This window comes from Sapajus apella, unplaced genomic scaffold (genome assembly GCF_009761245.1).
Source record: "Sapajus apella isolate SASKATOON/1434 unplaced genomic scaffold, GSC_monkey_1.0 scaffold62, whole genome shotgun sequence".
NCBI lineage: Eukaryota > Metazoa > Chordata > Mammalia > Primates > Cebidae > Sapajus > Sapajus apella.
Window position 1 is genome coordinate 8432139 of NW_022437002.1, and position 12403 is coordinate 8444541.

A 12403-nucleotide genomic window follows, 5' to 3' on the forward strand; every position below is an offset into this window, starting at 1 on the left:
CTGGGTTCAGGCAATTCTTCTGCCTCAATCTCCTGAGTAGCTGGGATACAGGCACGCGCCACCACGCCCAGCTAATTTTTTGTAGTATTTAGTAGAGACGGGGTTTCACCATGTTGACCAGGATGGTCTCCATCTCTTGACCTCGTGATCCACCCGCCTCGGCCTCCCAAAGTGCTGGGATTACAGGCGTGAGCCACCGCGCCCGGCCTGTTGTTGTTTTTCTTTTTGAGACGGATTTTCGCTCTTGTTACCCACGCTGGAGTGCCGTGGCACGATCTCGGCTCACCGCAACCTCCGCCTCCTGGGTTCAAGCAATTCTCCTGCCTCAGCCTCCCGAGTAGCTGGGATTACAGGTGTGCGTCACCATGCCCAGCTAATTTTTGTATTTTTAGTAGAGACGGGGTTTCACCTTGTTGACCAGGATGGTCTCCATCTCTTGACCTTGTGACCCATCCCCCTTGGCCTCCCAAAGTGCTGGGATTATAGGTGTGAGCCACCGCGCCCGGCCAAGACATGTACTTTGAGTAGCACCATTTTTGAATGCCTTACTTTCCACATTTGATCTGTAATATTGATATTACAGTATAGTGCTATATCTCACACTCCTGTTCAAATGGAAAGTTTCCCTCTGGTGAGAAAGAAGTGTGCAAACCAAAGTGTCTATAGTTTCAGGTCTTCATTCATCTAGATATTTTGCACTACTGAATAAAATATCACTAGCTAAGGGCCAGGAAAACCCTCAGGTCTGAGAAATAGGAACAGACATAGCTGAACATAGATTATCCTTAATTAAACCAGTTATCCTGGCCTAAATGTGAGCATATGTGGATACTGAGAATATACACCTACAGAAATTCAAATCTGAAAGAAAACTGGGTTACTTAAAATAATTATACAAAATCACTTATTAAACATGAGTGGTTATTACTGAATTATGGAAAATTCTTCCTTCTTTTGCTGAACACAAAGGACACTCCAGATGATTGCCCGTGGCCATGCATCTTTAGAGCAGAGGCAAGGTAGAGCAGTGAAGTGACTATTTTAGGCACTCTCTACCTGTAAGCAATTGACAGAAGTACCCAGAGGGTTCAGACCAGTAATTTAAAGCATTTCAATGCATTTTATGGAGGAAGAGGGAGCTGAGGGCTGCTTGTACTTAAATCTTAAATGGAAGGGCTACAGAGAGAGGGGAGAGGGTATACAACCCTCCCACCCAACACACACACCCCAGTGACACAAATGAACTGTGGCTCCTTACCGAAATGCTAAACTCACATTTGACCTTTAGCTTTTATTCTAGACTGTTCCTATCACTCAGTGAGGAAGAACCAAATCCATTACCAACACAGGGTGTCCCTGACATCTGACAATTTCAAACCACCACAGCCTGCCCTTGATGTGCCCTAACATTTCCCCAGCGTGGACAGCTCAGAGGGACACAGAACTCTTTAAGGTCTGCCTCATGCCTGACCAATAAGAAAGAACCTGCAATAAACTGGGTTTTCTAACCTTTTCCTTACCATAGCCTACATAAAATGCAGCATTTGCAAGGAAACAGGCACAACTGAAAAGCCACACATAAGTCCTCAAAAGAGGGAATATGAAGAATTTTCCACAGGCTTATGTAAGCCAGGGAGGAGTGCCAAAGAAGAAGAATTCAAGTTAAAGCATCACATCAACTCTGGTTAGGTTAATGCTTACAAAGAGCTACTGTTCACCTAGATGCAGAGTCATTTCTCTGGGGTCTTTGAGCCCTTATTAGGAGCGAGGAAAACAGCTTAGACCCAGATAAATCAGTTCTGGACGAAGAATATCCCAAGGTGATTGTTAGCTACTCGGGCAAAGTAAAAAACAAAATGAAGCCTTTGCCCCGGGAAGTGAAGAAGCTTTGCAGCACCATGGCTCCTGGCACAAAAGCTTGTAGACAGTTCACCTGCTGTGAAGAGGATGGCAGGGTCTGTCCTTGTGGGCAGAGCAGTGAGTGCAAATGTCCCCAAAGAGGAAATGGCAGTTTAATGGTTGGGCCAGGACACCTAGGGCCTCCTCTTCTCATTTCGTTCTTTGGAGAGAAGATGGAGGCACACGTTAACATGTTTTTGTCTTACAGTTTGCTTCACCCAGCCCTTGGTTGAGGCAGACCTATTACGTACCAGACACTGAAATCAACACCACAGACATAAAAAAGGAGATGTTATCCTTGCCCTAGAGAAGCAGCACATCATCTTTAAGTTAAACCTGAGAAACAGTTTTTAAAAAAAATTTATTTTTTCCCTTCACCCTAACATCCCTGAAGAAATAGTTTTAATCAGACCCACCCATTAGTCTAAGTGTTGGTTTTTGGCATGCAAATGAGTTCTGCATACTTTTCAAGAGGCAGGAATATACCAGGAGCCAGATTTGATTAGGAAGAGACTAAGGCAGGGGAGGGAAGGGTTTTTTCACTGGAGCTTCAGAAAGTTGGTAATTAGGTTCTTAATATAGCAAGCCTCTAGTCTTGGGTTCAGATTATGAAGTCAGTTTCTGTTCATTATTTTTGAACACTTCTGTTAAAATAAATTTCAATTATTCAATTATGTATATGAAAAGCCCTCGAAAATCCACACTTCACACCTGAAATTCTGCAATGCATCACGGGGTAGGTCAAAAATTGCTCAAGAAGAAGTGTCAAATGATGGTTGTAAAACATAATAAAAGTGTATCAAGCACTTCAATTGGGGTTTTCTTCAAGGCTGGTCTGATGAAATAATTATCTTGATGATAGCAATCAAGTTTTTACCAATTACCTCTGCTCTAAATTGACTTGTCAATGGAAATAAGAAATCTGTAGCCAAGAATTAAGAGAGGAAACCCACCTGAATAGTTACCATGTGTGAATCCTTTCTATGTCCCAGGCACTGGGCTTAGAACTTTATATGCATTAGCTCATTTAAACTCCAAGTCAATTCTGAATTATTATCCTCATTCTTTTTTTTTTTCCCCCAGATCACTTATCCTCAAGTTCTGTATTATCCTCATTCTATTAAGGAGGAAAACTGAATCATAGAGTTTAAAGTCCAAGGTCACACAGCTAGTGATGGACCTGAAATTAGAATGAGGTCTGTTTGATTTTAATGCCTGTGCTCTTAAATATTATTATTATTTTTGAAGCGGAGACTTACTGTTGCCCAGGCTAGAGTGCAGTGCCATGATCTCAGCTCACTGCAACCTTCACCTCCCAGGTTCAAGTGATTCTCCTGCCTCAGCCTCTCAAGTAAGTGGGATTATAAGTGCCTGTCACCATGCCTGGCTAATTTTTGTATTTTTAGTAGAGACAGTTTTTATCATGTTGGTCAGGCTGGTCTCGAACTCCTGACCTCAAGTGATCCTCCTGCCTCCACTTCCCAAAATGCTGGGATTATAGGCATGAGCCACTGCGCTCAGCCTCTTAAATATTATATAGGTTATCTTCTCAGCATACTGGGTATGGTGAGAGCATTTAAAATATTGAGGAGTATGGCTGATGATAGGCACAAACCACACCCAAATGTCAAATGACAGAAGGTACCTGAGATATTTAAAAGCTGAGAGAGTCTAAGGCTTTATTCTGAGGAGTTGACAACTTTTTCAGGTTTGCTGCTTGTAGTAGGTAAGGGGAAACTGAAGCTTTCGCAGGAGGCCACACTGCATGCACGGTGTCATGCCTTCTGCCCACAGTCCTGGCAGCCATGCAGTTACATGCTTCCATTTTCCTTGGTTGCTCTGTGTGCTTGGGAGAATGGCTCTGGGAGGGTCACTCATGTCGAAACACAATTCTTTGGTTACGTGACACTTTAACAAAGTTGTTTTAAGGACTAACTACCAAATAGGATGACACACCCCAAAGTACAGCTATTGCCCTAGCTGTCCCTACAAAGCTTGGAACTGAGAAAAGGAGACAGATCCCTCAGGTGCAGTGTGGCTTTTTGGTCAGTTTGCTTAGTTTTCATCTTACATGCTATATTTATTTCTCTTAAGATTCAAATGTATAGCCAATATCTCAGCTAAATACAAACTCATGCCTGTTTCTTACTTTGAACTATTTCGAGTGGTCCCACTTTAAACCCTGCTGATAAAGGTCCGAGTGAACCTGTGGATGCAGACTGAATACATGCAGCCCAGAGATAGCATACCTCGTTTTCTGTCCACCTCTGTCCATTCATCTACATGAAGCATATAAAGAGAAAACACCAGTTCATGAAGCAAGAACATTATTTTCAAGGAGGCTTTAAACATACCAATTTCAATGATCTTATCTATGAAACTTTTCATGTTTGTATTTAATGTCTAAAGTGAACACACTGCCTTCTGTCTGAAACCTTTAAAAGGATGATGAATAAACAACCTATTTCAAAAAAGCTCAAGAAAGGCTATGTCTTATAGGGAGTGGGCTAAAAGTGTAAACTGAGGAGGATTAGCTATCCTGTGGTTCATCTTGAAAGACTCAAGAAATCGTGCTCTCTAATGCTACCAGAAAACATATCATTCAGTAGCAGGCTTTTAAAGATGCTAGCCTCCATGAGGAAGAATAATTCCAAGAACAGGCAGAGAAAAGAGTTTCTTTGTATACAATCTGAGGTGTTTTTTTTTTTTTATTAATGTAAGATTTCCCTTTGTAGAGTACAGATGGAACTGCTTAAATTAGAAAATTTGAAATCTGAATTAAAAGGAAAACATGTCAGCGTTTGTTTCTGTTTTACTTTATATATATATATATATATATATATATATATATATATATATGCATGATTTCCATGTAAAAAGAAAGGAATAATGATAGCACCACTATAAAGAAAGCTGCTGAGGACCAAGGCAGTCAGGAAGATCCCAAGAGGAGACCAAATCAGGAAAAATGCAGTTGGCTAGAGAAATCGGTGCGAGTCAAGACTCTGTGGATTGAAACCTGGCTCTACTTACTAGCTATATAAACTTCAAGCAACCTGTTTAACCTCAGTTTCATTTGTAAAACAGGGATCATAATAGCGCCTACCTCACAGGCCTATTGTGGGGATAAAGGCATAACACACATCAAATGCTTAGCTGGCTTCTCAAGTTCTGCTTCCTCTACTGAGGGACATTAGACACCACCCATAAAGGATGAAAGATGACTTTTTTCCTTTCCTTCATTTTTTGCAGAGATTTCAATCTAGAAAAACCACCCTAGATAAAAAAGTTCCACAGATATCTGTGTTTTAAAACATTTTGGCCAGGCACAGTGGCTCATGCCTGTAATCCCAGAACTCTGGGAGGCTGAGGCAGGCAGATCACTGGAGGTCAGGAGTTTGAGACCAGCCTGGCCAACATGGTGAAACTCCATCTGTACCAAAAAATACAAAAATTAGCTGGGTGTGGAGGTGTGCACCTGTAGTCCCAGCTACTTGGGAGGCTGAAGCAGGAGAATCTCTTGAACCCAAGAGGTGAAGGTTACAGTGAGTGGAAATTGTGCCACTGTACTCTAGCCTGGGTGACAGAGCCACACTCTGTCTTGAAAAACAAAAAATCCCCCCAAAACCATTATGGAATTAATAGTTTCTTTTGGAAATATTTGCCACTAGATTGTGGCACTAGGGGTGATTTCTGAAGTTATAATTAAAGCATATACATGGCTTCAATGCATTAATACCAACAGCTCCCAACAGAGCAGTGTGAGAGCATGCCCGGTGCCATGACCTAACCAGCTGCAAAGGGTTTCCATTGCAAGGTCACATTCCTCTGGGAAAATTCATCATCTTCCCCCATCAAGAGTCATGTGCTTTTGAAAAGAAAATACTGGGAGAGCAGCACCAAGAGTTTGGCATATACTGTTTTCTTTGGTACAATGTCCACATCTATCTTTCCGTGGCATTTATTTTTTATTTGTTTATTTATTTTGAGACAGAGTCTCCAGGCTGTTGCCCAGGCTAGAGTGCCGTGGCAGGATCTTGGCTCACTGCAGCCTCTGCCTCCCAGGTTCAAGTGATTCTCCTGCCTCAGTCTCCTGGGTAGCGGGAATTACAGGCATGTGCCACCACACCTGGGTAACTTTTGTATTTTTGTAGAGATGGGTTTTCATCATGTTGTCCAGGCTGGTCTTGAACTCCTGACCTCAGGTGATCCATCTGCCTCAGTGTCCCAAAGTGCTGGGATTATAGGCATGAGCCACTGGGCCTGGCCTCTGCGGCATTAATTTAACTGGTGGTCTAGTGTGATAGACTTGTGGGAATTCAGGGAGGTGGAGTTTTAATCCCCGTGCAGGTGTATTTGGGAACAGTGGTGCTGCAAGGGGGTCAGCTCTGAAGGACAGTGACTCTCACTGATAAAATGGAACTGGCAGATGCTTCTGAAGGCAAGCAGGCTGAGCGCCAGCAGAGGTCTCTGTAGTGCTGTGTGTTCCCCACTCCCTTCCTCCTGAGAATCCAGGGAAGAGGAACAACCTAGTTTTCTATTATTTCTCCAGATGACTTATTTGTGACAACTCCACTTTAGTTCTCTTTTGAGTAGGGGCAGGCCCAAGGCTATTCAGAGCTAGTCGTTAAACTGAAACTAGAAAAATAAAGAGTCTCACTGCCCTTTGCTTGCTCGTACTACACTGTGATTGGCATGTCTTAGAAAAATCACTTTGTGGCCACATGTCTCAGTTTGCGCTCCTGTAAAATGAGGAATGTAAGCAAAATATAATAAGGTCTTGGGCTGGGCGTGGTGGCTCACACCTGTCATCCCAGCACTTTGAGGGGCCGAGACAAGTGGATCATGAGGTCAAGAGATTGAGACCATCCCAGCCAACATGGTGAAACGCCATCTCTACTAAAATGCAAAAAATGAGCCAGGCATGGTGGTGCGCGCCTGTACTCCCAGCTACTCAGGATGCTAAGGCAGAGGACCTGCTTGAACCCGGGAGGCAGAGGCTGCAGTGAGCCGAGATCACGCCAGTGCTCTCCAGCCTGGCAACAGAGTGAGACTCTGTCTCAAAAGAAAAAAAAAAAAGATCTTATTTATAAATATTTTTAAGAGGCAAAGGTAGCTTTTATTATTCTCGCTATTGCTTAAAACAGGAGACAACATTCAATATGCAACACTCGATAGTTGCCCCATAGAGCGAGCACTTCCTTTCTGTTGAATGCTAAACTAGAGGCTGCGTTGTGGGGGAAGCTGCAACATCTGCCTTGGCCTTGTGGGAACAGGATGGCCTCCAGGAGACCAATTAGTTGGATAAGATCATGAAAACATCTAGAAGAAATATGATTTCCATTCAAAGCTTCGAAGAGGACTAGTTTACCAAGTCTAGTGTTTTACAGGCTCCTGTGTACAGGCATCTGTTACAGGGGCTCCCGCTTCAGCAGCCGCACAACTCAAAATGGTGGAATTGGTGGAAGAGATGAGTGTTTCTCAGCTCTTTGAATCCTATGCTGTCTACCCTATCTCACACTATCTTCTACAAGTCTCCACCAGCCAACTACTTTCTGTCATTACTTTGATAAAATCAGTGAGTATATTATATTGGGTGTATATTTTTCTTTTCTTTTTTTTTTTTTGAGACGGAGTTTCACTCTTGTTACCCAGGCTGGAGTGCAATGGCGCGATCTCTGCTCACCGCAACTTCCGGCTCCCGGGTTCAAGCAATTCTTCTGCCTCAGCCTCCTGAGTAGCTGAGACTACAGGCGTGCGCCACCATGCCTGCCTAATTACTGTATTTTAGTAGAGACGGGGTTTCACCATGTTGACCATGATGGTCTCGATCTCTTGACCTCGTGATCCACCTGCCTCGGCCTCCCAAAGTGCTGGGATTACAAGCGTGAGCCACCGCGCCCGGCTGGGTATATATTTTTCAAACTCCTCCCTCTTCTCCTGACCTACCAACCCCCACAAAGATTTTGATATCGTTCCCGAGGTATGGCAGCAGAGTATAGTGGTTCTGGGGACACTGGCTGAGTACGAGCTTTGGAGACTGATGCCCTGGGCTCAAATCCTTTACTTTTCCTCTTACCAGCCATGTAACTCTGGGCAAATTAGTCTTAGTTTCTCCATCTGTAAAATGGGGATAGTAATATTACCTATGGATTACAATAGGTGTTTAAGAGGAGCCCTTGGTACAAAGTAAGAGCTTAATTTTTCATCATTTTATTGTTGATTGTTGTCATTTAGAGTCAGTGACTGGAGTGGACTGATCAATAGCCCTACCTCCAGTGAACGTCCCGAAGGGCTGCATCAGGCTTTATCTAGTACCTCACAAAATGTTTGACATTGTATCAAAAACTGTGGAATGAATGAGTGTGCTAATGTAAATTACTAAAGATGGCTGAAACTCCCTAAAACCATATTTAGCAAAACCAGAATAAAGGCTATAACTCCTAAAGGTAAAGCTGTCCCCTAGTATTCAGAGGGCCTTGCCCAGGCCTCCTGTTGAAAGATACCTATTACTCATTCTGTTAAACATAATAAATACATTATTTCATTCAATCCTTACAACTTTGCTTTAAGGTATATATATATATATATTTTCCATTTTATGGAAAAACAGGTTTATAGAGGTTACACCTGAAGGTCATGCAATTAGTTAAATAGTGAAGCTGGAATTGGGACCCAGGTCTGTAAGACTCCAGAAAGTATGTTCTTAATTGCCAATTGACACTACCTTCCAAGATGCAGGCTACCTACCAGTCTGAGGATGCCAGCATGTTACCTCATTGGTGCCACTAGCCTAAGTGAAGTCAGATCACACAGGCACCAAGGAAAACAGAATCCTCTCAAAGAAAAAATGACAGTGCTATATAAAACTGCCAATTTAGGTAATCAGCTCAACAAACATTTACTGATCACTAATTTATTCTGGTCTAGGAATTATGGTAGGTGTTGGAGTATAAAGATGAATAAGACAATCAGGTGGGAGACAGACATATGCACAGGTCATTTCAGTATAGTATGGCCAGGGATAAGGTCGCGAGAAGCAGGCATGGGGTGCTATGGGAGCACAGGGTGCTATGAGAGCATGTGCAGGCCCTTTCTGCATATGGGGAGGCTTCCTGAAGGAGATAATTCTTAAGCTGAATAATGTAGGATTGAAGGGGAAGAATGTAGGGATGGGAATTACTAGCACAGAAACATGAACAAACATGGTTTAAGTGGAGATCTGCAAGCAGTTTGGTATTATTGGGAAATAGAAGGCAGGCAGTGGTGGAAGACAGGACTGCAGAGGAAGACAGAGATCAGATTAGGAAGGGCCTTGAAATGTCCTGTGCAGGAACTGGTCTTAACCCAGATGGCAGTGGAAAGGTGACAAAGGGTTTTAGGCAGCGGCAAGTATGAATAGATAAGCATTTTAGAAAGCTCACTGGCTGTAATGTGCAGAATGAATGGAGGGGGTACGCTATAGGGAGTCCTTTTTAGCTCTTTATGCACGAACTTGGACTCAGTCACATACACACAATAGTTAATATCTGAATATGTATGCTCAGTTTTTAATTGAGCATATAAAGATTAATGGAGGGCCGGGCTCAGTAACTCACACCTGGAATCCCAGTACTTTGGGAGGCTGAGGTAGGCGGACCACCTGAGGTCAGAAGTTTGAAATCAGTCTGTCCAACATGGTGAAACCCCATCTCTACTGGAAATATAAAATTAGCCAGGTGTGGTGGTGCATGACTGTAATCCCAGCTACTCGGGAGGCCGAGGCAGGAGAATTGCTTGAACCTGGGAGGCCGAGGTTACAGTGAGCTGAGATCGTGCCACTGCACTCCAACCTCACTGCACTCCAACCTGGGCAACAAGAGTGAAACTCCGTCTCGGCGGGGGGAAGCGGGGGGCGGTGGGGTGGGGGAAGGTGGTGGGGAAGATTAGTGGAGAGAATGTTCTAATTAGTGGCCATGTCAATTGCCTTTTCCACTTTTCCTCTTCTGCTTTGAAATATAATATTTCCTTCATACTTAATCTAGGAAATTTGGTATAAGCAGTTTTTGCTGAGAAGGGAGGAAAAGAGGAAAAGGAACAGAGTGTTCTGAGTTGTCATTTTTCTGGGGATTAGTGTGGTGTCCACGGGAGCCAGATTTTGCATTTTCTTTCTTTTTTTTTTTTTTTTTTTTTGAGATGGAGTCTTGCTCTGTTGCCCAGGCTGGAATGCAGTGGAGCAATCTCGGCTCACTGCAACTTCCGCCTCCCAGGTTCAAGCAATTCTCCTGCCTCAGCCTCTTGAGTAGCTGGGATTACAGGTGTGCACCACCATGCCCAGCTAATTTTTGTATTTTTAGTAGAGATGGGGTTTCACCATATTGGCCAGGCTGGTCTCAAACTCCTGACCTCATGATCCGCCTGCCCCGGACTTCCAAAGTGCTGGGATTACAGGTGTGAGCCACTGTGCCCAGCCCAGATTTTGCATTTTCAAAGCTCTCAAATAATTATTTTCACAATTGTATTCCCCTCCAATACTTGTGAGGAGAAAGATTTATAACTTTCATACTTTTTTGTATTTAGCTATATTATTTTAGAACCCCAAATTTCTAGAAATAGCTTTTGACATGAGTAAGACCAATCTCCAGCTTATGTGGAAAGATATTACCATAAAGGAATGAAGAATCAGAACCTGGACCCAACATGGTGACTCACGCCTGTAATCCCAACACTTGGGGTGGTTCAGGTGGGTCGATCACTTGAGGCCAGGAATTCAAGACCAGCGTGAGAAACAAGACAACACCCCATTTCTACTAAAAATACAAAAAATTGCCGGGCGTGGTGGTGCATGCCTGTAATCCCAGCTACTTGGGAGGCTGAGGCACGAAAATAGCTGGAACCTAGGAGGCGGAGGTTGCCCCGTTAGCCGAGATCGTGCCACGACACTGCAGCCTGGGTGACAGAGTGGAACGCTGTCTCAAAAAAACAAAACAAAACAAACAAAAAACAAATCAGAACCTCTTCCTTGGGGGTAAAGAGGATGTGTTTGGACTAGCAAGGGGTATGACGCCAGATGGTGGGCAGCTGGGACTCCTACATTTGGAAGGCACTGATTGATATAAGAGATTGGGAAATCACCTCTCGCATTTGAAGAGATGGGGAAATTAGGAAGATGAGGCATCCTAAGGTCCACTGGGCGTATTAAATTCCTCTGCTGTGAAAAAAGCTTTTGGGGGATTTGACTCCTGAGGGGCTCCAACTGGATGGGGTTTGTGGCTTGTAAGAAAGGTCCCTGGTTCTAAGAGTGAAGTGTGTAGGGGTGCGGGTCTGGCTGTGGGTGTTAGGGTGATGGTGAGAGGGCCGGGCTGAGGGTTGTGGGTCTGGCTGAGTGGGCCGGGGGCCTCTCACCTCTGCGGGCCTTGTCTCCCGGGATGTTCTGGGCCCGCAGCCGTTGGTCCAGGATGTAAAGCATCTCCCCGCCCAAGTTCAAGAAGAGCAGCGGTAGCGTCCGCACCGACATGGTGCTGGAAGCGAGCTGGGCTGGTGAAGAGCCCCAGGGTTCGGTAGTCAGTGGCCTAAAGGCCAGGCCGCCGCGTCCCAGTAGTCTGGTTGCTAGGGCAACGCCGCGACGGGAAAAGAAAGCCAATCAGAAGGCGGTTTGGTGGGAGGTGCCCTGAGGACGGGCGCTAATTGGTCTGGGTGGTGGGTCCCGGGTGGACTGTTCCGAGCCGAACTCGGGCACGATGTTGGCCGCAGTTGAGGAGGTGTACTTTTGGGTCTAGTTCCTCCCTCGTAAGGGCGAGGGCCGGGCCAGTGTCTGCGGGTGGACTTGACACAGCCAGCCTGGAGCTCGGAACCCCGGCGCTGGCGCGGGGCCCCAGGTGCCTATGAGAGAGGAAAGCCCAGGCAGAACAGCTTTAGAGCAGGCTCGGGTCAGACGGACCTGGGTTGGAATCACGCCTCGTGATTTGTTGCTGTTTGACTTCGGACAGGCTTTGAGCCTTGGCTTCCTCTTCTGTAACATGGAGCTGGCACTCATCACAGGACGGCTGAAGGGAATCAGTGAGACCATGGAAACGCCCCGAAAGCACTCAATAAAAATGGTAACTGACTTTTCTTTTAGACGGGGCAAGGATCAGAAGTTCTGAGTCGTTTACGTCACCTCCCTAAAATTTTCTTGAAGGCCATCCTGGTTTTATACTCGGTGAAGCAGCCCAGGCCCGTCCGCGTGTGTCCAGCTCCCAGAGGTTGTGCGCTGGGGACTCCGGGAAGTTACCTCCTCGACGCTGTTCCGAAGGCCTCCCAACCAACCATTTTTTTTTTCTTTTTTTTTTTTCCTTCCTTTTTTTTTTTTTTTTTTTTTTGAGACGCAGTTTGCTCTTGTCGACCAGGCTGGACTGCAGTGGTGCGATCTCGGCTCACTGCAACTTCTGGCTCCAGGGTTCAAACAATTCTCCTGCCACAGCCTCCCCAGTAGCTGGGATTGCAGGCATGCACCACCATGCCTGGCTAGGTTTTTGTGTTTTTA

General features: G+C 44.9%; 1 protein-coding gene across 4 annotated transcripts in view; it reads right to left on the reverse strand.

The window, feature by feature from the left end:
- OSCP1 (organic solute carrier partner 1) overlaps nucleotides 1–11520 on the reverse strand; it is a 32649-nt gene extending 21129 nt beyond the window's left edge. Inside the window, exons 1-2 of one of the 4 annotated variants that reach the window (XM_032246964.1) lie at nucleotides 11284–11520; nucleotides 4149–4178 (exon numbers count right to left, since the gene is read on the reverse strand). In XM_032246964.1, the coding sequence (XP_032102855.1) occupies nucleotides 4149–4178; nucleotides 11284–11395 (142 nt within the window). In that variant the 5' untranslated portion in view covers nucleotides 11396–11520. The remainder of the gene's footprint in view (nucleotides 1–4148; nucleotides 4179–11283) is intronic. The other 3 variants (XM_032246965.1, XM_032246966.1, XM_032246967.1) reach the window with 3 other exon arrangements.
- Nucleotides 11521–12403: the final 883 nt, after the last annotated feature.